At 50.1% G+C, this 26,002-nt stretch overlaps 4 protein-coding genes across 18 annotated transcripts in view; 2 read left to right on the forward strand and 2 right to left on the reverse strand.

Moving 5' to 3' along the window:
• CXCL16 (C-X-C motif chemokine ligand 16) overlaps nt 1-1,382 on the forward strand; it is a 24,408-nt gene extending 23,026 nt beyond the window's left edge. For both annotated transcript variants that reach the window (XM_070561031.1, XM_008534891.2), the window contains 2 exons: nt 303-719; nt 1,157-1,382. In XM_070561031.1, the coding sequence (XP_070417132.1) occupies nt 303-719; nt 1,157-1,194 (455 nt within the window). In that variant the 3' untranslated portion in view covers nt 1,195-1,382. The remainder of the gene's footprint in view (nt 1-302; nt 720-1,156) is intronic.
• MED11 (mediator complex subunit 11) lies at nt 1,009-10,465 on the reverse strand. Of its 2 annotated transcripts, XM_070561035.1 has the most exons (5): nt 10,414-10,465; nt 9,609-9,779; nt 3,300-3,607; nt 2,972-3,102; nt 1,009-2,326 (listed from the first exon to the last, which is right to left on the reverse strand). In XM_070561035.1, the coding sequence occupies exons 3-5, from the start codon at nt 3,382-3,384 to the stop codon at nt 2,189-2,191; spliced, it is 354 nt and encodes a 117-aa protein (XP_070417136.1). In that variant the 5' UTR covers nt 3,385-3,607; nt 9,609-9,779; nt 10,414-10,465; the 3' UTR covers nt 1,009-2,188. The 2 variants fall into 2 exon arrangements, with proteins under 2 accessions (XP_070417136.1, XP_070417135.1); XM_070561034.1 differs by lacking the exons at nt 9,609-9,779; nt 10,414-10,465 and having other exon boundaries at nt 3,264-3,488.
• Nucleotides 3,610-26,002, forward strand: part of PELP1 (proline, glutamate and leucine rich protein 1) — a 43,812-nt gene continuing 21,419 nt past the window's right edge. The window contains exons 1-2 of one of the 2 annotated variants that reach the window (XM_070561014.1): nt 3,610-3,846; nt 10,468-10,631. In XM_070561014.1, coding sequence (XP_070417115.1) covers nt 10,551-10,631 — 81 coding nt within the window. In that variant the 5' untranslated portion in view covers nt 3,610-3,846; nt 10,468-10,550. Of the gene's footprint in view, nt 3,847-10,467; nt 10,632-24,939; nt 25,319-26,002 lie in introns of those variants that run through there. The other variant, XM_008534893.2, reaches the window with a different exon arrangement.
• Nucleotides 10,949-25,037, reverse strand: ARRB2 (arrestin beta 2). 12 transcript variants are annotated; one of them, XM_070561019.1, is made up of 15 exons: nt 24,932-25,037; nt 16,592-16,622; nt 15,893-15,953; nt 15,739-15,783; nt 15,326-15,522; nt 14,979-15,038; nt 14,498-14,565; nt 14,240-14,375; nt 13,924-14,008; nt 13,537-13,609; nt 13,120-13,257; nt 12,144-12,227; nt 11,967-12,046; nt 11,800-11,854; nt 10,949-11,507 (listed from the first exon to the last, which is right to left on the reverse strand). In XM_070561019.1, the coding sequence occupies exons 5-15, from the start codon at nt 15,410-15,412 to the stop codon at nt 11,414-11,416; spliced, it is 960 nt and encodes a 319-aa protein (XP_070417120.1). In that variant the 5' UTR covers nt 15,413-15,522; nt 15,739-15,783; nt 15,893-15,953; nt 16,592-16,622; nt 24,932-25,037; the 3' UTR covers nt 10,949-11,413. The 12 variants fall into 12 exon arrangements, with proteins under 12 accessions (XP_070417120.1, XP_008533116.2, XP_070417121.1 ...); XM_008534894.2 differs by lacking the exon at nt 24,932-25,037 and adding an exon at nt 19,841-20,202; XM_070561020.1 differs by lacking the exon at nt 24,932-25,037 and adding an exon at nt 19,841-20,190 and having other exon boundaries at nt 16,592-16,648.

A 26,002-nucleotide genomic window follows, 5' to 3' on the forward strand; every position in this document is an offset into this window, starting at 1 on the left:
TAAAGAAATGAGTCCTAGAGAGGTTAAGAGACAAGGGGTAAGGTCATACAGCTACTTTGTAATAGAGCCAGGGTTCTAACCCAGGTCTACTTACTTCCCAGTTCAGAATGCACGCTGGTCCCAGTGGTTCCATGTTGTGGTTTGCTCACTTCTTGTCCCCCAACTTTCCCCTCCGCCTCTGCCTTCCTCTCCTGCCGTTCAGCTGTTCCCTTGATGTTCTCCTTGACCCACTACCCTTCCCTCTATCTGCTTCTTCACCTTGTCCCCTCATAGCCCTGATTCCTCACTTCTTGCCTCTCCAGAATGTGGACGTGGTAACCTTGGGAGAGTGGCCCACCGGGAGCATTTACCTCCCCCCAGCACTCAGGCTCCTGAACCCACAGAAAGGGCATCTTCAGACGTAGTCACCCCTGCCCAGACATACCTGCCATCTACCCTGCAGCCTATCCAGCAGTCCACCCGTCCAGCAGCAACACCGTCCTTGGACAAAAACCTCATCCATGCCAATGAAACCACTGCCTCCACTTTGGGCCACAGCCTAGTGTCTGGGCCCGAGGCTGGGGAGAACCAGAAGCAGCTGAAAGAACATGTGGGTTCTGCAATTGGGACATCAGTTACAGTGGCAGTGCCGTCCCTCTTGGCCATCGTCTTCTTCCTCACAGGAGTCCTCCTCTGTGTGTTATGTAAGAAGAGGGAGAAGACACTGCGGCCCTCTCCAGGTAAACTGGGCCACTGAACCCTTTCCCCAGGGACCCAGACTCCCTGGCAGGGATCCTACCCCCAGTAGCTCCCAGGTGGCTGGAAACTTACCCTCGGTGGAGAAATATGAAAGCTCTCTGCACTGTGGACCATAAGCTGTGAGAGGAGTCAGCCAGAGACTACGGAATGGGAAGGGAGGGAAGCCACCACTGGCCCAGGGACCCAGTGGTTGGCCTCCAAAGCTGGGCAGTGCTTGGAGTAACAAAGTGGCACCTAGAGTAGGCTGTGAAGGAAAGTGGGAGCCATTCATTTAATTCACAAATCTTTATTGAGTACCTACTGTGACCCAGGTCATATGGTTAATGTTTGGGAGTCTGATTCCCTAGTTCAAGCTATCACCACCCACCAACTTCCCTTGATCCCAGAGCTTATCTCTCAATTTCTTTATCTTTTCCAGATTTGCAGGCTCATTATGAACGTGTGGCCCCAGACTGATGCTTGAGCTAAGAATGGAAGCTTGTGACGGTAGAAATTGTGACTTATTCAGCACCATATGCATTCAATACACTCTAAGTCTCTAGCACATGGCAGGCACTCTGTATGTATGTTTAATGTTAATACATTAACACTATGTATGTATCTGTATGTATGCTAATGTTTAATATACTTACTTCCCTCTCTTAGACCTTACCTGTTTGATTTTTTTCCTGTGCTATAATGTGAAATCGTCTTTTACACTGGGTAATATCTTAGACAAGTTTTCTATGTGTTTTTTAACTACTAAAAATTATTTTTATAATTATTGACTCTTCTTTCTGCAGACATTGGCTTCATGCCCCTGCCCCCTGACCATGATTCCTGGCTTCAGCTTCTCTGCTGATGGTCCCCCCCTTGTCCCAACCCTCTCTTCCTACTACACTAGTTGTTCCTCCTACATCCAGCCCTCTCCTGCTTCCTCTCCTGACCCCACAGGGAAGGCCTAGGCTTTCCCACCCTCCCTCAGCAGACGCCATACAGGCTGGTTTTACTTCCTCAATCCTCTGCGTCACCCATATATGCCCCAGTGAGAGTCTGAGCTCCTTGTTTTTATTGTTATGTTTTTATTACTAAAATCCTTAGTTCTTGTTTAGTCTTTTTCCAATGAAGAGGAATGTCTTCAGTGGCCCAAGTCTGCAGGAAGCCTGGGGCGGGGACATGAAGCATATGAAGTGGGTTAGGTATCTGAATCTCCATCTCCTGTCTCAGCTTGTCAGTGCTTCTGTCAAGTGCAGAGCAGGAGCACCCTGCTGCAGGAGCCTGGGCATAGTTGTGGGCAGGCTTGGTCTTTTAAGTTTCTCCATTCCCACCTTTTGCCCCTTTGTCCTACTATACTCTAACCGGGAGAGCATGTGTGTGGCAGCCCATGCTCCCATCCTCCGGGTCTCCAGGTCCTGTCCTGGGATGCAGACGGTGGTCTCCCGTGAAGCTCTTGCTCCACGGGCTCCTTGGCTTAGTTTTCCAGCATCTGCTCACAGGTCCGGGCCACGTCACTGAGCTTGAGGCGGGCATAATCCACTCGTTTCAGGGCCATCTGACAGTCCTTCCTTGAAGAGTAGCTGGAGCCCTCATGGGGCTGCCCTGTGGCCACCTACAGGACAGTGAGATTGATCAATGAAGCACCCCTTCCCTTACCCATCTCCCCAACCAGGCATCCCATCTCTTGTCTCATTTCTTCCCTGAGTGTGAATCCATTACGCCACATGGTAGCTGGATGACCTAGGGCAAATCACTTACCTTCTGTTAACCACATCTGTAAAATGGGGGCGACAATAACTACTTTCTAGAGTTGTAAGATTAGATAAGATAATGCAAAGTGTTTGGCACGTTGTAAAACTTTAGTAAATGGTGGCTGCTGTTGCAATGACTTCAAAACCCTCTCAATCCTGTCCCTTTAATCAAGATGTAGCCATCTGGGCTTCATGCCCCTGATGTCAGCAAGTTTCTAAGGGCAAAGTCCTGTGGCTTTGGCATTGTTTACAAGCCCTCTCCCAGGGCTCTTCCATCCAGTGGCTCATAAGATGCAACCCAGTGAAGTAGGCAGGGCTACCTTTAATTCTAAAGGAAGAAACCGGCCCTGGAAGAGAGGGGTCCTGCTAGGGTCACCTGGCCCGGTAGTGCCGGCTTGGGAGGTCTGGTCCTGCCTGGCTCCCAGGGCCAAAGCTCCGCCTGGGACCCCCAAAGGCTAAGGCAGAGGGCTGGGTGGGCGCGTAGCACCTCCGCCACACACACACACCTGGGTGAGGTAGCGGATCTGAGCCGACAGCTCCGCCTCAACGTGTTGCACGGACGCCGTGAAGGCTGCCGCCTGCCGGTCTAGGAGCCGCTCATTGGTTTTTTCCTTGGACAGTTCCAAGATCACTGTACCTGCCGGGGCGGAGAGAGGGCGGGGTTACCCGGAGACGGCCAGTACAGCCCCGCCCCAGGGCCAGCCCCTCCCACCCCGCATGCGCCGCGCATGCACCAAGATCCCTCCCCAACCCCCTTCTAGTCTCCGATTGGCGCATGTGCACGCGGCTCGGCCTTACTCTCGCTCCCTGCCCTTTGGTCGTCGTATCCCGAACCTGCATTTTGAAGAATGGCGCCGATTTCCCGTTCGATGTCTTCCAGGGCGCGTAGACGCTCGTTCGCCAGGCTGTAGGTAGCCATTGTCACTCTGGGAATCCTCCACGGGATTTTCTCGTTTTGCGAAACGCTGCGCTTGAGCCCGGAAGTGGCTGTCGTTTTGCGCCTGCGCGGAGAGCGGTCTCTCGCTGACACTACAATTCCCAGGGCGCTCAGCGCAGTCTCGCCTGTCTCGCTTCACCTGGTGAACTACAATTCCCAGGGTGTACTGCGCACGCCTAGGTCTGCGCCGCTGCTAGGGGAACACCTGTGGGAAGAGGTGGTATCAAACATTCCCTAGGTTGAGGCTGTTCAGACCTGTCCACTTTCACGACACAATCTTGTGGTCTATATTTCATTTCTTCTACCAGAGCTTATTGAGCGTCTGCTGGTGCTAGGTGATGATAGTGGGAGCTCTGGGGTGTTCCTCCAGACTGGACAGCCATGGACCCTCTGTCTGCCTACCCGGCTCCGCCATCTGTCGGGGCCTGGGGAAAGCTTGACTTGGTGAGTGTTATATTATTCGCCCTAGCGCTTCCTGCTCAACAGGAGCCCAACCAAGACACAGACTGTCAATATATTGTCAGACGCTGGCTCCTTTCAGCCTTTTCCACTTTCCCTTCCTGGCTGCCTATTTCGTGTGCTCTGGGGATACAGAGATGAATGAGATGGACGCTCAGGTGGTAGTGGGATAGAATTTTCTTAGAGATATGCCCGAGGTGTGTCGCTGGGATCACAGAGAAAGGGTTCTGGGAGGAAGTGCTGCTTGAACTGAATCTTAAGGGTTAAGCAGGTGGATGAGAGGTTGCAATGGAAAAGGAAACCAGCACAGGCAAGTGCATGGTGCTGTGAAAAAGCCTAGCAAATTTGATGTACAGCGAGGGATTCAGTTTGACGGGAGTGAATGGAGTGTGGTGGTGTTTAGGTGTGACAGTGGTAAGACGAGTGGGGAGCCAGATCAGGAAAAGGCTTGCAAGCCAAGTAGTTTGCACTTTGTTCTGAAAGCATTTGGGAACCTTTGATGAAGGATTTTCAAGAAGTGTGTAATGAGCAGATTTACCTTTTTGGAAAGATCAATCTCAACAGCTTATGGAAGATTGAGAATGAAGTCACTTTGCTCAGGGTTAGCAAATGAATAGAGACTTTCAGTTACACTTGAGGAATCTAGCACTTAACTTCACTCCTTTCCTAAATCATAATAAAATTGTTCTTTTATAAAGGGGTCAAAGAGAAAGAGAGGAGTTATTAGCAAAACTTTAGATAGAAACTGGAAAACAGAAGGCTAAGTGTAAGTGATTTAGCAGTGAAGTGGTAAATAAGCCAGCAGTGAAGAAAGCTTAGAAGCACCTTGATGTACCCTTAAATTAGTGGCATCATGTACAACTGGGGTGTAGGTACTAAAATTAGGGGGGATTATTTGAAGTAGTTAGACCCCCCCAGATCTCCTCCTTTATGCTATATATCTTGACAACTACTCACCCCTAACCCATTAGATTACTGGAAGTTTGTTTGTTGGAGATGGAAAACAGAGGGTCTTTGGCATGGAGGGCACCTGGGCACGGTTGTATTGAAAACAGAGATTAAGTGAAAGTTTATTTACTGAAGCGTGGTTTCTAGAACTCTGGCAACCAGGCTTATTCCTTCCAGGTCAGAGACTGGAAGACTTATCTGGGGAATTTGATTAGTCAGAGAAAAGACCTAGGGGTATTAACATCAGGAGTTCCCCAACAAAGCAGTCAGCCACATCACCCTATAGTGAAACCCACAGTTGAAGTCCCAGCTGTTTCCATAGATCTTCTAGTCAACTTCTTAGCATCTCACCATTATCTGAGCAGACAGAAGATAAAGGATTTCTGTATATTTGAAGAAAGTTTTCTAATGAAAGGTAGAAACCAAAATAAACACGATAAAACAGAGCAACACCTTAGACAACACGGAGTAAAACTTAAGGAAAAAAACCCTATTGATTCTTAGGTAAGAGATTCTATAATAAAAGATTGAATCCAAGAAAGCACACTTGAAAAATAAAACCATGAGGGAAGGAATGAAAAATCTAGCAGAAGAGTTGAAAGAGAAATTGAGGAACTCTCCCAGCAAGTAAAGCAAAAGAAAAGAGATGGTATATAGGAAAGAAAAGATGAGAAAATTAGAGAATCAGTTCAGGGGGCTTAAATTCAACAAAGAGACAAGAGAAAATGAAGAGGAAGAAAAGACTTAACTTCCATATGAAAAGGGCCCATCAAGGCCCAGCATCAAGGTACATGATGAAATATCAGAACATTAGGCTCAAAGGAAATGGTCTTGCAAAGGCTTCCAGCGAGAGAACAGACCACATGCTGAGGATCAGCCTCTTAACAGTAACACTCCACAGTAGAAGAGGGTAGAGCAATGGCTTCAATTTTTTGTTTTTCGAGGAAGACTGGCCCTGAGCTAACATCCGTGCCCATCTTCCTCTACCTTACATGTGGGACGCCTGCCACAGCATGGCCTGTCCAGCGTTGCCATTTCTGTACCCGGGATCCAAACTGGCAAACCCCGGGCCGCTGAAGCAGAACGTGCAAACTGCTGCGCCACCAGGCCAGCCCCTGCAATGCCTTCAATTTTGTGGGAAAGTGATTTCCAATCTAGAATTCTCTACTCCAGCTGTGCTAGGGTGAAGGCTAAAAACACAATGACTCAACAAAATAGAACTTGATTGTTTCTCATAAAACAGTTCAGTCTGGGTAGTTCAGTGTGCTCCACAAATCTTATAGGGACCAAGGCTAGCAGTGCCGCTCTGCCATCCTTTAGGGTCTTATACTCAAAAGTGTGGTCTGTAGGCCAGTAGCACTGGCATTACCTAGAAGCTTGTTAAAAATGCAGAATCTCAGGCCCCACCCCAGACCCACTGAGTCAATTTGAAGATCCCGAGGTGATCTCTATGCATGGTGACATTTGAGAAACATTGCTCTAGGGCCTTGCTGTCTGCAGTGTCAAAGCTGGGTTGCTGCCATCTCTGGGTCACAGCTGGCAAGAAGGGGGAAGAGAAAATGTGGAGGAGGCACACCTGTCTCAGAGGACTGGCTAGGAAGTGGCCCATATAATTTTTACTTACATTCCATTAAATAAAACTTAGTCAAATGGTCTCACCTAACTCAGGGGTTCTGGGAAATTCGGTCCTTACCTACTTGGCCAGGTATTGTCCTAGCACCATGGACGGGTAGATTTAAGGGGATATCTGGACTCACATCAGCCAAACTGTCAGTAATGAAGATAGCATTTTGATAGGTACCAGGTCTCAAATTTTTCTCCCAAGAACCTTTTCTCAGGAGCTTATTAGAGTTAGACCCAGAAGAGGAAGATGCAGGAACTAAGGCCTTCAACTTGCAAGAGAGGTGAACAGGAACCCCCAGCTTTGGGTGAAGGGAGATCCAGGGTGACAGGCGTGAAGAACATCCAGTTCAGAATGGAGCAGATTAGAAGGCTCCCGGAGATATTTCTTCAAGGAGATGAAAGAGATGAACATCTGTTTGTTTTGAATGCATTGAGAGGATATATAGACTTCTGGAGGAGTGTATAGACAAGAATTAGTGATAAATTCAGAGAATAAGCAAATTCTTTAAATGTCAGTTATTCAGGGAAAACAAGTTTGTGCAAGAAGAGAAAGGTAATCAATATGCTACATGAGTCAGCCATAGATAACATTTGCATCAGCATAATGTAAAAATTGAATATTGATCTAACCCCAATGGATAGAATTCTCTTGGGAGTATAGGATCTGAGGGCAGTATGGAAAATGTTCCACGGTGGGGCACGGGGGTGAAAAGGAGCTCAATCTTCGCCCTATATGGCAGGAAGCCAGTAGATGATACTTAAAACAAAAATCAAGAAGTAACAAAATAATCCTGTTATTTATAGATATGGAGGTAAATACTAAAAGAAACATCTAAAGGAGGTGAAAGTAGTTGCCTCTGAGAAGGAAACTGGAGAGGGAAGGGGTCTACTCTTTATTGTAATAGGCCTTGCAGTATATCTGACTCCTTAAACTATGTTTCTGTGTAACTTTGGAAATAAAAACTAAACAGAAATAAAAAGTGAGAGAGGAGATAGAGATATACTTCACTGTGAAAGAGAGCTGAAGTGGAGGAGTGGTTTCCTTCCCTCCTTCCTTCCTCCTCCCTTCCTTCCTTCCTTCCTTTAATGCAAGAGACTTGTGTGGGTTTATTTACCACGGAGGAAGCACCAGGAGAGAGGCAGGTTGAAGAGGGGGGTGGTTTGATGATTCAAGGTCTCAGAGGAGGTGGGAAGGGAGCCATCTGAGCGCAGAGAGAGGGATTAGTTTTGAACTGGAGAAGGCATCCTAACCTTGGTGTGTAGGAGAATTGGTGTAGATGTCAGCATTTGTCGGTAGGAGGTGGGAAATCGAAATCATTCATCCCTCAGAGCCTAATTTCTGTGAAAAATGGGAGGAAAAGTCCCTGTGAGTGTGAGGAAGGTTTGGAAAGTTAGTGAGTAGGATGGGAGCAGGAGCGGGAGGTGACTGAGGACATGGAGAGGACAAGGCGTTATCAGGTATTGAGAGCCCAGCTGAAGTTAGAGACCATAAGTTTGTAGGGGCCCCAAATCTATACCCAGCACCTAGCACAGTGTTGGCACCTAGGGTACGTTCAGAAATATTTGTTGAGTGAACAAATAAATACGGTGGTGTGATTCTTCTCTGGTAGTGTTGAAGTGGAGAAGGGCGGGGTGGTGGTTGGATAGAGTTAAGGGTGGGGTTGAGAGGAGGTATTGCGAAAGGAGAAGTTGAGGGTGCTAATGAGATACTGGTTGATATGATGATCTTGAAGTCTAGCCTGGAAAGAAAAGGAAGTTGTGAGAAATTGTGAGAAATTTCTCAAATTGTGAGAAAACAGAAGGGCCAAGAGATTTGTGACAAAAAACCACGAAGCCATCAAAAAAGTAATTATAATTGACTACATTAAAATAAAAAATTTATGAATTATTAAAAATACCAGAAGCAAAATACTTTGACACTAGAAGTGATGGTTACACAACATTGTTAACGTACTAAGTGCCACTGAATTGTATACTTTAAAATGGTTAATTTTATGTTATATGAATTTTACCTCAGTTAAAAAAAAACTAGAAACAAATTCAAAAGGCAAATGACAAACTAGGAAAAATATTTGCAAAATATATGACAAAGGGCTAATTTCTTTACCATATAAAGAGCTCTTAGAGTGCATTAAGAAAAAGAACATTGGGGCTGGCCCTGTGGCATAGCAGTTAAGTTCACCTGCTCTGATTTAGAGGTCCGGGGTTTGCTGGCCCGGATCCAGGCACAGACTTATGCACGGCTTATCAAGCCATGCTGTGGCAGGTGTCCCACATATAAAGTAGAGGAAGATGGACACAGATGTTAGGGCCAATCTTCCTCAGCAAAAAGAGGAGGATTGGCAGTGGATGTTAGCTCCGGGCTAATCTTCCTCAAAAAAAACAAAGGAAAAAGAAAAAGAACATCAACTCAATCAATCGGGTCATCCTCACTCATAATCAAAGAAATGCAAATTAAAACTAGGATGATACCATATTTCACCTGCTTGATAGGCAGGATCAAAAAGATGCTCACCTTCATTGACCCAGCAATTTTACTTTTAAGAATTTGTCCCACAGATATATTTATATGCGCAAAAAGACCTATCTTCAAAGATAAATATTGTTTGAATTAGCAAAAGAGTGGACATCCTTCACGTCCATTGGTAGGAAATGTAAAAGCAAATGACATCTAGGCAATGGAAAGTTATGCAGCTCTGTAAAGGAATGAGGTAGAGTTAGAGTATTGTTAAAGGGATGCTCTCCTAGCTACACTCTTCAGGGAAAGAAGCAAGGTGTAAAGAGTGTGCACACATGCTGCTGTCCTGGGGAGACAGAGTCCTACATGTGTAACTGAGTCTGAAGAATATCTTTGGCAGAATAATCAAGCAACTGGTGATGGTGGTTGCCTGTGGGACTGTGAACTGGGAGGCTGGGGATCAGGAGCAGGACGGAGCCTTCTTTTTAGTTTACTGTTTGGGGTTTTTTTTTTTTGTTTTGAAACTATGTTTTTTAAAAAGCCCTCTTAAAAACATTAAAAACATAAAAAGCTAAAAGGAAAAAGGCATTGTCTTTCAAAGTGTGCAAATTCAAAATCCAGATTCATGGATTCTTCCTGGGACCTACTGAATCAGAATCTGGGAAGGTAGAGCCTGGGACTCTGTCTTTTTCGTGCCTCCCAGAGGATTCTGATTCACCTGAAGAAGTTTGAGATCCATGGGCCAAGAGCTCAGAGGTCAAGGAACAGGTTCACGGGAGTCAGAGGGATGCCAATGGTTACTCCATGTGATAAAGACCAGGGTGTGCAGGGTAGGCTGCTCCTGTGATGGAGTGGGCAAAGTCATTGGCATTTTGGCAGCACTTAAAGCCTGTGGGTAAATAATGATTTAATTAGATGTCATGAGCGATAACATAGACTAAAGGCCTATTTGAGCTGCCCCGTCTGCCTTCCCAGCCTCATCTGAAACTACTTTACCCTTGGCTATCTCTGTCCTAGTCCCTCTGGCTTCTTTCAGTCCCTGAAATGTGCTCTGTTCCTTCCTGCCTTCACACATGGCATTGCCATTGCCCGGAATACTTGCTCTTCCTCATCTTCCAGTTCTCTGCTCACAGGTCACTTCCTCCAGGGAAATCTGCCCCCAACTCAGCTTAGGTCAGAACTCCCTGTCATGCCTTCTCATAGCTCCTGTACTTGTCCTCTGGAGCACAGTGCAATTAAATAATTAGGGAATGACTTAATATTTGTTTTGGTCACTGCTGTGTTCCTATACTGTGTCTGGCACATAATAGGGACTGAAAATCAAAAGTGATCATGGAATGAATGAATGAGCCGTAAGAGAAAAAGGAGAGAAAGCTTGGGCCACAGGAGTGGGAGTAGGGGGTAGAGGTGAGGAATGTCAGTGGAGTGTTGCTGCCTCCCTCCCACCCAGCCTGGGGCTCCCACTCAAGCCACAGGGTCCCTGATAAGCGTCAGAGGAGCAGCAGTTTGATGGAGGTTCTCACACTTGCCCAGCAGCATGACTCTTTGGCTGCCCAAAGCCTTGGCTTCTGTTTTAGAATGTAAGTACCAGGTTCCGTGGAGATGTCGTGTGGCTTCTGTCTGGTGAGGCCTCTAGCTGTGGGTCGACTGAGCCCCAGGAATGGACTGCTTGAGCAACCACAGGAGCGGTGGAAATGAACACAGCAGGTCACCATGCGGTCATGTGTGTTGGCCGCAGCAGGTAAGAGCCTGCCCTGCCCAGCTCCCAGGGGCATCTAGTCTGCAGGCAAGTGAGTTCTTATTCCCCTTGTAAAGGAATAAGTTTACTTTGCAGCTTTACCCAACCGTACCCTTGACTGTGGACTGACCAAATCAAAGTTTTGATGTTTACGTTGGAACACAGGTATAGCCCAGTCATTCGGTAAACACTTATTGACAGCCTGTGGGCTGGGTGCCATGCAGGTGCAGAGTAGAGACTGGGTCCTCACCCACAAGCTAACAGAGTCACGGATGAGCACGCTGTATTCACCTTAAATGCTACATAGAAAACACACACCCTCAGGCCTATTAAAAGGTTTATTTTCTTCTTTATGTTCAGAAACAAAGAAGTGGCCTTGCCCCCCAAAGGGTCTCATCTTGAAGGACTGGGAGCAGAGATAGTGACAGGAGGGGATGTTGGTGTGAGGTTGAATGTGGGAGTTCTTTCTCCCCTCTTTCTCTACTATCACTCCCCTTTTCAGTGTCCCTCTCCAGAATACTTAGGTGTGAACACAGCTTGCCACCCATTGGGGGGTTGGGGAAGCAGAGCTGTAGTCAAAAAATTAATGCCCATGTTCAACAAGAGATGAGTCCAGTGCGTATCTAGGGGGGATGGGGGAGGAAGGAAGGGAAGGGGATGGTTGAGGAAGCTGCTGGATGGAGGGGAAGGGAAGAGAGGCTGGGACCCCTCCAACAACAGTGGGGATCTTGGTCCTGCCCCTACCTCTCCCAGCACCATCCACTCCCTTCTTCCAGCCCCCCTTCCTAGCAGAACTGGTCGTCGTAGTCCTCATCCTTCATCCCCTTCAGCCGAAGCCGGGCAAAGTCCTCAAACACAATGTCGTCATCTGTGGCATAGCTTGGTGACAGAAAGGAGGGGGTGAGGTGAGGGCTTCGGACCCTCCTCTCAACCTCCCACTCCCCTCCTAGAGACCCAGGTATCAGAGCAGCAACAGGACTGCTGGTTTTGCGAGAAGGGACAAAGAGGGGGCAGTAACCAGCAGCTCACAATGCTCAAAGTCATCGCGATTTGATGTTTCAACCATCCCTCCCCCAAGAGAAAAAAATAGGGGGTAGAGGGTAGATTGGAATGTTACAGGAATCTTTGTGCAGAGGGTCAAAGGTCGGAAGACAGGGGATGAGTCTCTTACTTGGTATCAAATTCAATGAGGTTGGTGTCCACAGGGGCATCTGTTTCAGGAGCAGCTGAGGGGAGCAGGAGAGGGGGTGGGTGGGTGGGTGCTGGAAGGCCAACTTTTTTGCACTGGCCTTGCTTCAGGCCCTCCGTCCGGGGGCTTAGGGTGGATGGCATGCTCACCTGACTGGGGTCTGGGAAGGGTGATGTGGTCATGGGGCTTGGGGTGCATAAGAACAAAAGGTAGCTCCACAGAGACATCCCTGGGGAGGGAGAACGGTGGCATGAAGCGAGAACGACAATGCAGAGCCAGAGGAGAGCACTACAACCCCCCACCTCAGGCTCCCCGACTGCACTCACCCGCCGCGAGACACCACCAGCTTCACCTTGACCCTGTAGGACACCAGGATTCCCAGCACCTCCTTGTTGGCACCCTCCTTCACACTGCAGTTGGGGGGAGGAGTTGGACCAGGCCCCAACGCCTTGCATCCCAGCCCACGCCTCCCATCAGGACTCTGAGCAGGACCACAAACTCGCTCCTGCAGCATAGGCTGTGCTCTTATCACGGTAAAGTACCTCATGGCATTCTTCCGTGCAGAACCCTCCCGTGGCTTCTCACCTCTCTCACGGTAAAAGCTGAAGTCCTTGGGACCTAACAGCCCTGCAGTGCCTTGCTCTCATTTGGCCCTCTGACCCCACCTCCTACGCCTCTCTTTGTAGTTCATTCTCACCATGCTGGCCTCCAAGCCTGCTGTGTGTGCTCATGCAGTGTGTACTCTGTACAAAGGTGCCAGTGGGGCTGAAATCCAGCCCTTACTTTGTGAAGATGTGGATCTCTGGGGCTGCTCCTGCTCTAAGGCACAGTGGCCCCACAGAGGCCAGGAGTCACCCTGAGGCTCTTCCTCAAACACACGGGGCCCGGTCCACCTCTGACTCTTTGTGCTTGCCGTTCTCTCTGCTTGGAGCACTCTCCCTGCTTGTTCACATCGCCTACTTCCTTTGGATCCTTACTCAAAATGCCCCTCTGGACTATGCCTTCCCTAGTCACCTTATTTAAAGTTAACGTACCCTGCCACTCTCTCTAAACTTTGTATCTTCCTCCCCTGCCTTGCTTTTCCTCCTTGACACTTGTCACAAGACATGCTGTATATTTTACCGTTTATCTGTTTTGTCTGTCCTCCCTCCCCTAGAATATAAGAGACTTTTTCTCTCTTCTGTTCACTGATAGAGCCCTGGCACCTAGAACAGAGGACGGCACACAGCTGGCACTGAACGAACATGTGTCTCCTGGGCTGCAGGAGCCCCCCGCCCCCCCAGATCTAGCTCCCTCCCTCACATGGTGCTGGAGGCCAGGTTAGTGTCCTCGTGCTTGAGCTTCCCATCCAGGGCAAGACCACGCTTCTCCCGATTGTTGCTGAGCAGCGGAGTTATGGTGTACACCTTACAGAACGTGGAGCTGGGAGATACCTGGTCACTGAGGGTGGGGACAAGACGACAAGACTCTTGGAGGGCCAGGCTGGGCAAGGGGGCAGCATCTTTCCCACCACTAGCCCCTTCTCTCCTTGGGAATGGGTCACAGGGAGTAGGTTTTGTCTCAACCTGCTTATGAAAATTCACAGCTCAGGGCCACTGGACTGTGGAGGGAATGCCCTTGTAAGTGGAGATAGTTTGGGAAGAATTCTGCCCCCACCTCACATTCATCTGGGCCTACTCTTTCCCCGAGGTTGGGACCCAGAGCTGTTCTGATACTCACTCTTGTTCGATCTGAGCCACAGGACACTTGTACTGGGCAGTGCTGAAGAGGCAGATGTCAGCATACTGTCTCACTGTGGGGTGGGGTGGGGTGAAGCAGCTCTGCATGGAGCACAGACTACTGCCCCACTGCAGACCATGTGGCAAGGGCTCCAGGCCTCAGCCCAGCACCACCCCCACCACTGTGACACTTGGCCCTTCCCATAGTGGTAAACACAGGGGGGCGGGGAGGGGGGCAGCCCAGTATCTCATCCTCTGACAGCCTGAATTCTTTGAGCTCTGGGGGGCCTCCCGCACTGGGCTATGTCCTTGGGGCTGAGATCTCGCCAGAAGCCACATGTGCAGCAACTCCCTCCCCTGAGACCCCCTTCCGACCCCCACCTCCTACCAGAAACTTTGATCTTCTTGACAGTCTTGGTGGAGTTGTTGGTGACATGGACATTGACATTGAGGGGCTCCCCGTGGTAGTACAGCTTTTGAGGGGAGGGGCGTCAAGTTAATTGGATCTGTTTTCACTGGTCCCATTATTACTATTGACACAGACACGCTGCTTGGCTTTCCCCCTCTAAACCCAAGCCCTCAGCAACTCTCCACACCCAGCTAAGGCAGCCTCCTTTAAAAACGCCATCCTGACACGTGGCTTACCCCCTCCCCCCAGGGTCTGGCCTGCACTGTAGCACCTGCATCACCCTCTCACACCCCACCTCCTTGTCCAGGGAAGCCTCAAGGTGCAGGGACCGGTCAGACATGAGGAAGTGGCGTGTGGTTTCAGCTGAAGGCTGGGGGCCAGGTTTCTCTGGGGCAAACTGCACCTTTCGGATCACCAGACGCACAGAGTTCCTGGGGGTGGAAGGGGTGAGTCCTCAGACACCCAAACACCCGCTCTCACCTCCCACAGGGGCCTGGGGCTCCTGGGAGCAGGGAGGGAATGGTCAAACCACAGGGGAGCTTCCTTCCCTCACCTTTTGTGGCTTTTCTCTTCTATTGATTTGGCACAGAAGGCTCGAATCTCAAAGTCTACCCCACAAGCCTTGGGAGGGGGAGGAAAGGTCACATCTTACACAAGGCCCCTGCCGCCACCACCACTCCCTTCCTTCCCTCTTCTGCCGTCTTGGGCAAGGACTCTCGCCCCATCATGGTCTGAGGAGTACAGAGCCTGAGTCTTGCTCCTCTGCCTCCCTGAGGCCCAGCACCTGGTAGAGGCTCTGTCCTGGCTGTGCAAGGTGAGCCCCTAGACCCAGGTACCTGCAGGTCGGGAGCAGGAGGCAGTGTCACATGTGAGCAGTGACCATCCCATACACATGCCACTTCCACTGGGGACATTTCCTACCCTTAGTTCCACCCTGGCTTCTCCTCACCAGCCCACTCCCCTCTCAGGTGTGCCCCCGGCTCCTGCTGGACCCTGTTCTGCCCTAGGAGCTCTCAGAGCCATTCCTCCCATACCTTCCCTGTGTCCTCTGGGCCCGGCTGCAGTGTGACGGAGCAGGGCAGATTCTGGGGTATCTGTGGCAGGGGAAAGGGGAGGCTTCAGTTCCCCCAGAAAGCCCCCAAATCTTCCTCCCAATCTCAATTTAAGAGGCTGGGGAAGGACTCCTGGGGATGAGAAAGGAAGAAGGAAGGGGTCCCAGGGAGGAGGCAGAGAGGCAAGGGCTTCTGAGTGCAGGGTGACCCTGAAGGGAGGTGGGTCAGGGCCCCTTTTACTGTTTCTTCCAGATCTGCCCATAATAGGTGCCTCACCCCCCAAACAGTCCCAGACCCCTGGCCCTGCAGATGGTGGGGGGCATCCTCACTGTGAAAAAAAAGGGGTGGGCATGCTGGCCCAGCTTCCTCAGCAGCCGGTCCTGCAGGCGGGTGGGGGGCCGGGGCGGGTTGGGCATTGGGGGGAAGGCCTGGTAGGTGGCGATGAACAGGTCTTTGCGGAAGGACAAGCCCAGCACATCCAGGTCCTCGCGGCCATAGCGGAAGGCGCAGGTGAGGGTCACAAACACTGGCAAGGGAGGGCAAGGTGAGGTGGTCAGGAGCCCCTCTTTCCCAGTACCCCAGTACCTAGCAGCAGCTGCTCCCTCCTCAGCAGCATAAAACCTGCCTGAATCCTACTCCTGGCTTCTGCCTCAGCCCGCTACCTCTCTGGGGCCCCTCTCAATGCCAGTTCCCTTCTCCAACTCCCTACCTCCCCTTGGGCCTCTGGACTTGGGGCCAGTACCTTTGCGATCCTTCAAGTAGTCGGGGTCCACAAGCACCACACCATCTGGAAGGAGACACATGAACTCATTTCCTGTCCTGGCCTCTCCTCCATTCCTGGGCCCAGGAACTTCTTCCCCTCTTGGGGGACGTGATGCCACTTTCTGGGCACTTACCTACAGGATCCACTTTGTCCAGGTGATCTACAAAGTCCCGCTTGCCCAAGTATACGGTGAGCTGAGGATGGAGAGGGGTCACAGGGAAGATTGGATAGGAGGGTGGCAGGGCATCAGAGCCCTCAAAAGTGGCTGGCCTGCCCTGTTCTTCCCAGGCTGGGGTATTGGAAGGATCTTCTCCGGTTTCCCCGCAGTAGGGTTGGAAAGGGAGGGTGGTGGGGCTTTTAGCCACCTTGAGGCTTTTTAGCTGCTCCCTAATATCTTTTCACACCTCTGCCCAACAGTCAGGTGTGTGAGTCCTCAGGGAGAACCCGGTCCTAGGCAGCCAGTTAGAGAGGGGCTGTCAGCCTCACTCATTCCCCTCAAGCGGTTCTGGGATAAACAGGCCATAGCCTAGGAGACTGTTCACCGTTCCAGCCCCAGGCACCCTGGGTGGCTCCTAAGAGGGCTACAGGCATGGGCTTCTGGCTCCTCCCCCTTGGTCTTGCTTAGGGGCCCAGGCCTGTCCCCACCCCGCCCTGTAGCTGGCTCAGGCTCAGGCGGAGCAGCCTTTGTGGCAAGGGGCTTCAGGAGGGGAGGAAGTCGGCTCTTAGCTGTCACAGGAAGTGGGGAGCTAGGGGTTGGGGATCGGCTGGGGGCAGGCTAGGCTTTGCAAGGGCCTAGGGAGGGTCAGGAGGAGAAGCACTGTGGGAGACTCACCTTGCAGTTAGGGCTTGACTTCTTGAAGACCCTAACAAAACAGAAAGGGAAACCCCACTGCCTCCCTCAGACTCAGCAAGGACCCCCGCGCCAGGACCTTGTCCCTCCCCAGCCTGAGCAGAGCTCACCCAGGAGTCCTGTCTGGAGGCTCTGGGGCTTTGCCCAGCCCTACCACCTCCCACTGCTTCTGGGAAGGAAAGGCAACCACAGGTCCTTAATATTTCCAACATGGCAACCCCTCCTTGGTCCACCCTTACTAGTTCCCCACCTCCTGTGCCACTGGGTGCCACAGGAACCACCCAGGTTCCTCCCAGAGAACCTCCCCCAGGGAGACCCGAATGGGCAGGTCGCAGCAGTGTCTGTGTAAGACCTAATCAACCCTCCTTCCATCTTCTCTGGTCTCCAGCTCCAATGACAGCTGGAGTACTTGGAAGAGCAATGGCCCTGGCCTTTGCCTCTAAAGTGCTCTACTGTAGGCGCTACCTAAGTGTGACCCTACTCCATTAACCTCCAACTGTCCTCATCTCTGATCTCAGCAGCTTAAAAGCCTATTTGTCTTTCAACGCCCAGCTCAGATACCACTTCCTTTATAAAGCAGATCCACTGGTCACCCCTTTTTTTGGGCTCCTGTCACACCTTGTTTATGCTTTACTTGTGGTGTGATAGCACACAAGGGCAGTTAGCTGTGTATCATCTGTCTCACCAGACAGAGTGTGAACATCAGAGGCCTTATTCATTTAGGCATCCCCAGCACCATGCCAGCCATACGACAAAGATGACGAGCTGGCTAGCATTTATTGGGTGAATACTGTGTGCTCAGCACTGTTTCAAGTGTTTCACGTAATTTAATACTCTTAATAACCCAATGCTGGAAGTCCTAATATTCCTATTTTACAGTTGAGGAAACTAAGGTACTGGAAAGGTCAAGTATCTTGCCTAAAGTCACAGTGTAAATGGTGGAATTCAGATAAAAACAGAGCCAACCCGGCTCCAAGTCCATGCATTAGTCACTAAACCATTATACAGTTGTCCCTTGGTATCTGCAGGGGATTGGTTCCAGGACCCCTGCGGATACCCAAAACCGCAGATGCTCAAGTCTCTTATATAAAATGGTGTAGTATTTGCATATGACCTATGCACATCCTCTCAGATACTTTAAATCATCTCTAGATTATCTATAATACTGAATACAATGTAACTAGCATTGGTATTGTTTAGGGAATAATGATAAGAAAAAAAGTCTTTACATGTTCAGTACAGACACAACCATCGTAGGCCTTTAGATCCGTGGTTGGTTGAATCTGCGGATGTGGACCCTACAGATACAGAGGGCCGACTGTACTACCCTGCCTCTGTAATTGACATCAAGTTTGTTGAATCGAAGGAGATTTGCTTTCCAGTTGCCGAAACAGTTTAAGGGAGCACTCCACCCATTAGGAGGGTGGGGAAGTGTCTGGCTGCTCCAATGCTCTGGCCACTCGTGGGCTTGTTCTTTGCTGTACCACCTTACAGTCCACTCCCAATTCACTGGCTTGGCAGTGATCCCTGGGAAGGGTCCCCAGATAGTAGAAACTGAAATCCTGCCAACTGGTCCATCCCTTCTCCAACCCCACCACTTGTTTCTGCTATAACAACTTCAATTGCCCCTTCTTCCCAGAAGGCCAAGCTATCCAAATGCCATAAGGCAGAGGGTATGGAGGTCCCCAAGTATTCCCATTCAATAAAGGAGAGTAAGCATTGATATGGTGGCAGCAAGAAAAAGCACCCCATCTCTTGTCCCAACTTGGGGGATGCTTACTATGGCATCATCCAGCTCTCCTTCCCCTTTGCTTCCGATTTCCCTCTTTGTCCCAGTGTTTCTTCCAATTAGGAGCCCTGGCAGAGGGCTGCAACAGCCACAATGAGTTGGCCAACTGGAGTGTGGCTTTGGAATAACTGCCCTGGAGCAGCTGCAGGGCACCTGCCCTTTGGATCCTAACCCAGCCAACACCCTGCCAGGCTAGGGGGGAGCAGCATGTGTATACTGAGGCTGGCCAAGGAGGCAGAGTGTTGGGGTGACCATGGAGGTGCCCAATGAAGGGGGGCAGCAGAAGCAGATGCCCCCTCGCACTTCCTGCTATTCTCTTCATTTTCTGTGGCCCAGAATTTGATGGGGGTGGCAGGAATTGTGCCAAGTCAGCAGTCCCCCTTTGGTCCATCAGTCCTCCTCCCTGAACCACATAACGGAAATTGGGGGCCTCCCTCAAGTTAGCGACTTCCCCTTTCTCTGGGGGTGTTTAATCTCTAATCTAGGACACCAATCCTCCTTCTGATCATCTCTCTCCAATACTAGTCAACTTGGTGCTCAGAAGCCTGGGTTCTCCTACTCTATGGGTGGAGAGTGGTGGGCTGATATGATAGTGTTTTGTAGAATAAGCGACAGCTTAGGACCAGGGTCCCATTCCTGATGCCCTCTGGATAGAGACATACAGCCCCAATCTTTTCCTCTTTTGCTCCTGCTCCCCAGGGACTCAGGTATGCACCCACTGTCCCTTTAGGGGTGTTGGGTCACAACAGGAAGTGGATTTTGCTAGAGACCAAAAAAGAGAACTCGAGGTGTCAGTGGAAGGAAAGAGCCTCGATTGCACAGAAAACATCCGGGGAGTGGATGGCGTGCCCAGGGCACATACTGCCTCCCCTCACCCCAGGGAAGAAGGGCAAGGCCCATAATCGAGGAGGGTCGCCGCGCACTCTGCTCCCCCAAGATGAAGCTGTTGCTCCTAGCAACCCGGGGGAAGGCAGAAGTTTGGAAGCGGAGGCGGCCCTCGGGACAGTGGGGGCAGCCCAGCTGCCTGTAGGGTATTGGACAGGAGGCTTTCCAGTGGCTCGGCACGAGTCTAGGGGGGGATCCCCCTCCCGGCACCCAGCTTGCCCATACCCGACCCCTTGGGACTGGCCACCTGCTCCTCCTTCCTCCGCCCCTGCATCGCAGCCTGCACCGGAGAACCCAGTCGTCCGGCCTCCACATCCCTGCGAGAACCCAGATGCCGGTTTCCTGATCCCCTTCAGCCCTCGCTTTCTGCAGGGTTCCCAGCATGCGTCTCCCTCATTATCCTCGAGGACCTAGGCGTGCGGCCCCGAATGGCTGGCCCCTAGGGACCCAGGCGTCCGGCCCCCGGATTCTCTCCCGGGTGGCCTTGTCTGGGGACCGTCCCGGCACCCGCCCTGGGCCGCCGCCCACGTCCCGCCGCGTGGCCCCACCTCCCTTACCTGGTCCCGGGTTTCTCCCCCATGGTGCGCGCGCCCGCCGCCCGCCCGGTTCGCGGCTCGCTTGCAGCCTCCAAGCCCGCTGCCAAGTCCCTGCTCCTCCCCGCGCCACTGCGCAAGCGCGCCCTCGGCTCTTTCTCCTCTCCCCCTCCCCTCCGGGCCCCCCCTCGATCCCGGGGAACAGGGGCCAGATGCGTCAGCCCGGATCGCGCGCGCCGCGGCGCTGCCCGCCTTCTCCTCACAGACACGCGCGGCGATTGGCTCCGCCCCCGCCCCCTCCGCGCTCTATCCCCACCCTTCCCGAGGGATCTCTCCCCGGCGGGCGCTGTCTCTACTCTCTGCTCTTCCCGCCCATCTCTCCGCCCCTCCGCACTCGGTTAGAAACTGATTTGGCTCCCTTAAACGAAGGCTCCCGCCTTCCAGAAGATTAGAGCCCTTGATTGGCTCCCTGCATCCAGAACCCTGCAGGGGTTTCCACCCCTTTGTTTGCTTTCTCTGTGGCGGCGGAGGCGATTAGAGTGTGGGGGCGGTGCAAGCAGCTCGAGCACAGTCTGGGAAGGAGGATGAGGGATAACACACGTGGGTGAGCGGTTCCACTTGCGTGGTGCTTGCCTTAGCGCGCGCCGCTCACCCGCTCATCCCAGAGCTTGCAGCCTTCTTTGGACCGCCCTCCCGCTTCTTTCTTGTAGCGTGTCAGCTCCCCCTGGTGTCTCTTTTTGAGCTTCGCAGGGTTACTTTTCTAATTGCTCCAACTACCCATCTCCTCCGTCCACTCACCGCAACTAATGTCCATCCACCCACCCACTCACCCATCCGTTCATTCCTTCCTTCCTCCCTCACTATCATCCCACCCACCCATCCACCCATCTATCCATCCGTCCATCCATCCATCCATCCTTCCATCTATCCATGCTTATTTTGTGCTAGTCACTATGCTAGGCGGTGGGTACACAGACATTAGTTAACATGGCCCTTGCCTTCCGAATAGTATAGTTGAGGAGACACATAAAATGGTATTATGATCCCAGGAATGCTATAATAGAGGTATGACTCAGAAGACAAAGCAACTACCAGCATTTAGCTGGGGCGGGGGTGGAGGGAGTGCAGGCTGTACAGAGGAGGGGACATTTGAGGACAATCTTTCTGAATAGTGGGCAGAAGTTGAGAAAGGGTATTCCAAAGAGAGAAAGGTGAGGCACATCTTGTTCTGAAGTGTTTGTGGGGATAGATGGCAGGAGAGAGAAGACTGAGGAGGAGGCTGGAACAGTTAAAAGGGAGATTTTGTATAGCAGGTGAGGGAATGAGAGTGGGGCCCTGCCCTGGAGGAGGACACATGGATCCAGTAGTAGTTTTTTAAGCAAGGAAGTGGCATCATGAGATTTATCTTTTAGGCAGCTAGTTCTGGGCAATGAGGAGGGTGGAGGGAGTGGGGCAAGGCTGTTGCAGATTAAAACTAGTCAAGGGGAGATGATAAACGATAGAGTGGAAAGGAGAAGAGGTTGAAGAGTCATTTCTAGGGCAAAATTGACTGGACTTGGGGAGGATGATGGATGACTGATATTTCTGGATTGAAGGAGTTAAAGAAGTTTTTCTTCTTCCATCTCTTTTCTCATACTCGCCGTCTTCCCCAAATGAATTAACTGTACACTTCTCCCTCCACTTTTCTATGCACACAAGACAGCTTCTGAGATCATGTTTAGGGTTCAAATACGGATCTTGCCCACCAGCTGCCACTTCCCCACCCCTCAGTTCTTTCACCACCTTCTGAGTTCACTCTTCACCCCTTTCAAGTTTAGATCATACATTTCTTTTTCTTTCTCCTGAAGAAGATTTGCCCTGATCTTATATCCACTGACAATCTTCCTCTTTTTGTATGTGAACTGCTGCCACAGCATGGCCACTGACAGATGAGTGGTGTAGGTCCATGCCCAGGAACCAAACCCGGGCCACCGAAGAGAGCGCACCAAACTTAACCACTAGGCCACCTGGGCTGGCCCTAGATGATACATTTCTTTTAGACTCATGAATCGCTTTTGTCAAAGGGTCAGCATCAGAAGGTAATGAGATCTGTATTGCTACATATCTAAAGTGCTTTTGGAACTGAAAGATAAGTGGTCTACATGGCATAAAAACAACTGTATTAAAAGATATTAATATAAGGACAGCTTTAGAAAGACAGTAAAGAAGGCAAGAAAAAAGGAAAGAGATACACCATATTCTAGGTGGGAAAAACTTTCATTATAAAGATGTCATTTCTCTGCAAATTGTCTGAACATTTAATGCCACATAAAATAACGAGACTTTTTGGGGGAGCTTGATTCTAAACATAATCAGAAGAATTAACTTTCAAGTATAGCCAGGAAAATTTTGCAAAATAAGAGTACAGCAGGCATTTGTCTTACCAGATAAGAAAATTTATGTTACAATAATTAAAATTGTATTATTGGTGCAATAATACTAAATAGAGCAATGAAACAGAATAGAGTCCAGATATAGACCCACATGGTAGCATTTTGAGTCATTGGAGAAATAATAGCAGATTCACTAGGGTTGCGACAATCAGCTATGTGTTTGGGGACAACAAAAGTTATATCTCTACCTCATACCTTAAGTAAATTCCAGATGGGTTAAAGATCTAAATGCACAGGGTAAAACTATGAAAGTATTAGGAGAAAATACAGGTGAATATTTTTATAATCTGGGAGGTTAGGAAAAGCATCTCAAGATATCAAACCCCACGGCTAACACTTTATAGTATTTACCATGTGCCAAACATTGTTCTAAGCACTTGACAAACATCAATTAATTTCGTCCTCACAACCGTATGAGTTGAGGGTCTATAATTATCCCCTCTTTACAGATGAAGAAATGGAGGCACAGTTGAGTAACCTGCTGGCTCACATGACTGGAAAGAGGCAAAGCTGGTGTTTGTACCCAGCAGTCGAGCCCCAGAATCTGTGCCCTTAATCACAACACCTTACTTCCAAACGACTGAGATTAAAAATTAAATAAAATAAAAAGACAAATTGGAAGAAACCTCTTGCAACCTTGCAACACATATAACAATCAACAATAGGGGCCGGCCCCGTGGCCGAGTGGTTAAGTTTGCAAGCTCTGCTGTGGTGGCCCGGGGTTTCACCGGTTCGAATCCTGGACGCGGACATGGCACCGCTCATCAGGCCACGCTGAGGCAGCATCCCACATGCCACAACTAAAAATACACAACTATGTACTGGGGGGCTTTGGAAGGAAAAATAAAATCTTTTAAAAAAAAAGTAATTTCTTAAATCTACAAAGAGTTCCTACAAACTAATAAGATAGAGGTGAAAAACTCAATAGGAAAATGGGTAAAGGGCATGAAAAGTAAAGAAGAAATACAAATGTCTATTAAACATATGAAAGTTACTCCATTTCACTAATGATCAGGAAAAACGAGTTAAAAGAAGGAGATATTTTTCATGTTTCAGACTGACAAAATTTAAAAAGATAAATAAGCCTAGTATCGGGATGATGTCTAAGGCATAGAGCTCTACTTTACATGGTTGGCCGGGGTTTAAATCGATGGAACTTCTAGAGGGCATTTTGCCATTTCTTGTCAAAATTAAAAATAGGCATCCTCTTTCATCTGATACTCAATCATTTATTCACTCAACAAATCTTTACTGAGCACCTTTTACGTGCCAGGCACTCTTCTAGTGATGAGAATAAAATAGGGAAGAAGACAAGACACCTCTCGTGGGGTTTGTATTTAGACAGAAGAGAGTCAATAAATAAGAAAATGCGTAAATTTTGGATAGTGCTATGAGTTATAAAAAAAAATAAGGGTAACGTGATAGAGGGTGATGGAGGAGGGAATGGGGACTTCTTAAAAAAAAAGGCGCCCTCTCTGAGGATGGCAAGATGGTATCAGTCATGCAGAATCAAAGGATGGTTTTTCTAGGCAGAAGCAGCAGCATGTGCAAAGGCTCTGAGGTGGGAATGGGCTTGCTAGAGGATAGAAAGAAGGCTAGTTGGACTCAAGGATAGGGAAAGAGAGGGAGAGTGATACATCTGGTACATGTTGAGGTCAGAGAGGTGGTTATGGTGGGGTCATGTAGATTACAGAAGGCCAAGCTGAAAGATGGGATTTCATTCACATATCTCCAGGACACTGAAGGGCTTTAAGCAGGGAGTGACAAGAACTGACTTAGATTTGGAAAGACCTCTCATTGCTGTGTGGAGAAGGGACAACCAAGGGCCAAGAGGGAAGGAGGGGAGCAATGAAGGGGCCTTTGAAGGAGGCTATCAAAAGAGGCCAGGTGAGGGAGAATGGTGAATTGGACTACAGTGGTACTGAAGGTGGAGAAATAGAGAAAAAATAACCCTACTGGGTTAATATATTTTGGAGGCAGAATGCCAGGATTTGAGGAAGGATTAGAGGGCAGTAAGAGTGGAAAAAAGATGACTCTTGGATTTGCCTTTAATTAGATTAAAATTATTGGATTATCTTTGTGCACAAAAGCACACATAGAAGTATTTGAGTGTCCACTAAAGTGTATTAGTGAAAAACTGGAGCAGCTGGAAGTATTCAGCAATAGGATCGTTAAATCACGGCGCTCCCATTTCATTGTACCATGCAGCATAAAAAACAGCGTAAAGGCGCCCGCGATATATATTGAGGGAAAAAAGCCAAGTGCAGACCCTGCTCTTGTCAAATATGCATCTTTGTTTTTGTGCAGAGACTAATATTAGGCAAGTATACACATTACTGGGAGAAGGATTTCGGGGGAGAGTGGGTTTCTCTTTTTACTTTATGCCCTCTGTATTGTTTGAATTTGTTTTCGCAAGGCGCGTGTATTGTATCATTTCTGTAGTTGTAAATGCAGTTAAAAACGTCTTATTTCAGACAACGGGGCCAGTTCTTTAGGTATCAGTGACGTCTAGAAGGAAAGCGTCCGGGAACTCTCTAGGCTTAAAGGATAGCTTTCAGACTCGGGCGCCTTTTGTTCTGATCACGTGTTCTTCAGGCGCCACTGGCCCGCCCCCGGGGGACTGAATACCCCACGCTCCGGCGCCCAGGCAGCCCGGCCCCTGCACACCGCGCATGCTCCCTACCAGCCAGAGCCCGGAGTCCAACTTCCGTTCACCAGTCGCGCAGGACCACAGCCCCCTCCTCACGCCCACTCCCCACGGGGCGTCCGTCGCGGTGTGTTTGCGTCATCGCGCCACGCCACCACCAGAGCCCCGGTGAAGATGGCGGCAGCCGTTCTTAGTGGGCCCTCTGCGGGCTCCGCGGCTGGGGCTGCCGGCGGGACCGGGGGTCTCTCGGCTGTTGCCTCGGGCCCGCGTCTCCGCCTGCTGCTGCTGGAGAGCGTGTCTGGGTTGCTGCAGCCGCGAGCCGGGTCTACCGTTGCTCCCGTGCATCCTCACGTCCGCTCGGCCGCACACTTGCCCGGACTCATGTGCCTGTTGCGGCTGCATGGGACGGTGGGCGGGGCCCAGGTGAGTCTGTGGCCCGCGTGCCTGAGGCTCTGTTGGAAGGTTGGCGCCGCACCTGTGCGCCGGGTCACGGTAGGGAGGTGGAGGGAAGGAGAGCTGGGGGCAGAAACCGCATCTAGGTGTCATGCTGGATGAATTTCACGCATTTCTCCTTTATCAGCCCCGAGTAGAAACTCAGGGAAAAGGAAGGGCCTCATTTCTCTGTTGCTGGGCTGTTAGTAGTCACGCGGGAATGGATTCGATTCCAGGTCCCGTCACTCACTAGACGTATGATCTTTAGCTTCTTTTTCCTCCGGTGTTATCTGTTTTTTGGAGTTGTTTCGACTGAGTTAATGGACGTATTCAACAAATATTTACTGAGCTCTTACTGAGCGTCAAGTACTGGGCGCTCCAGTTACAGATGCGATGGCGATGGCCAAAATGTTAGGAAACACTATGAGCGTTGTATATTACGGAGCTCTAACCTGATCTGGAGAATCGCAGAGGTTTTCCTGATGTACCGGAGTTTAAGCTGAGACCCCTAAGGATGAGTAGGGGTTGGCTAGGGAAAGAAAATGAGAGGGTTGGTTCAGACAGTGGAAAGCTCATGTGGGAAGGCCCTGTGGGAGGGAACAGCTGAAAAGAAAGGCATTGTGCCTTTAGCTCAGAGGTGGAGGGAAAGAGAGTGGGTGTGATGAGGCTGGTGAG

The sequence above is a fragment of the Equus przewalskii genome, chromosome 10 (genome assembly GCF_037783145.1).
Source record: "Equus przewalskii isolate Varuska chromosome 10, EquPr2, whole genome shotgun sequence".
Taxonomy (NCBI): domain Eukaryota; kingdom Metazoa; phylum Chordata; class Mammalia; order Perissodactyla; family Equidae; genus Equus; species Equus przewalskii.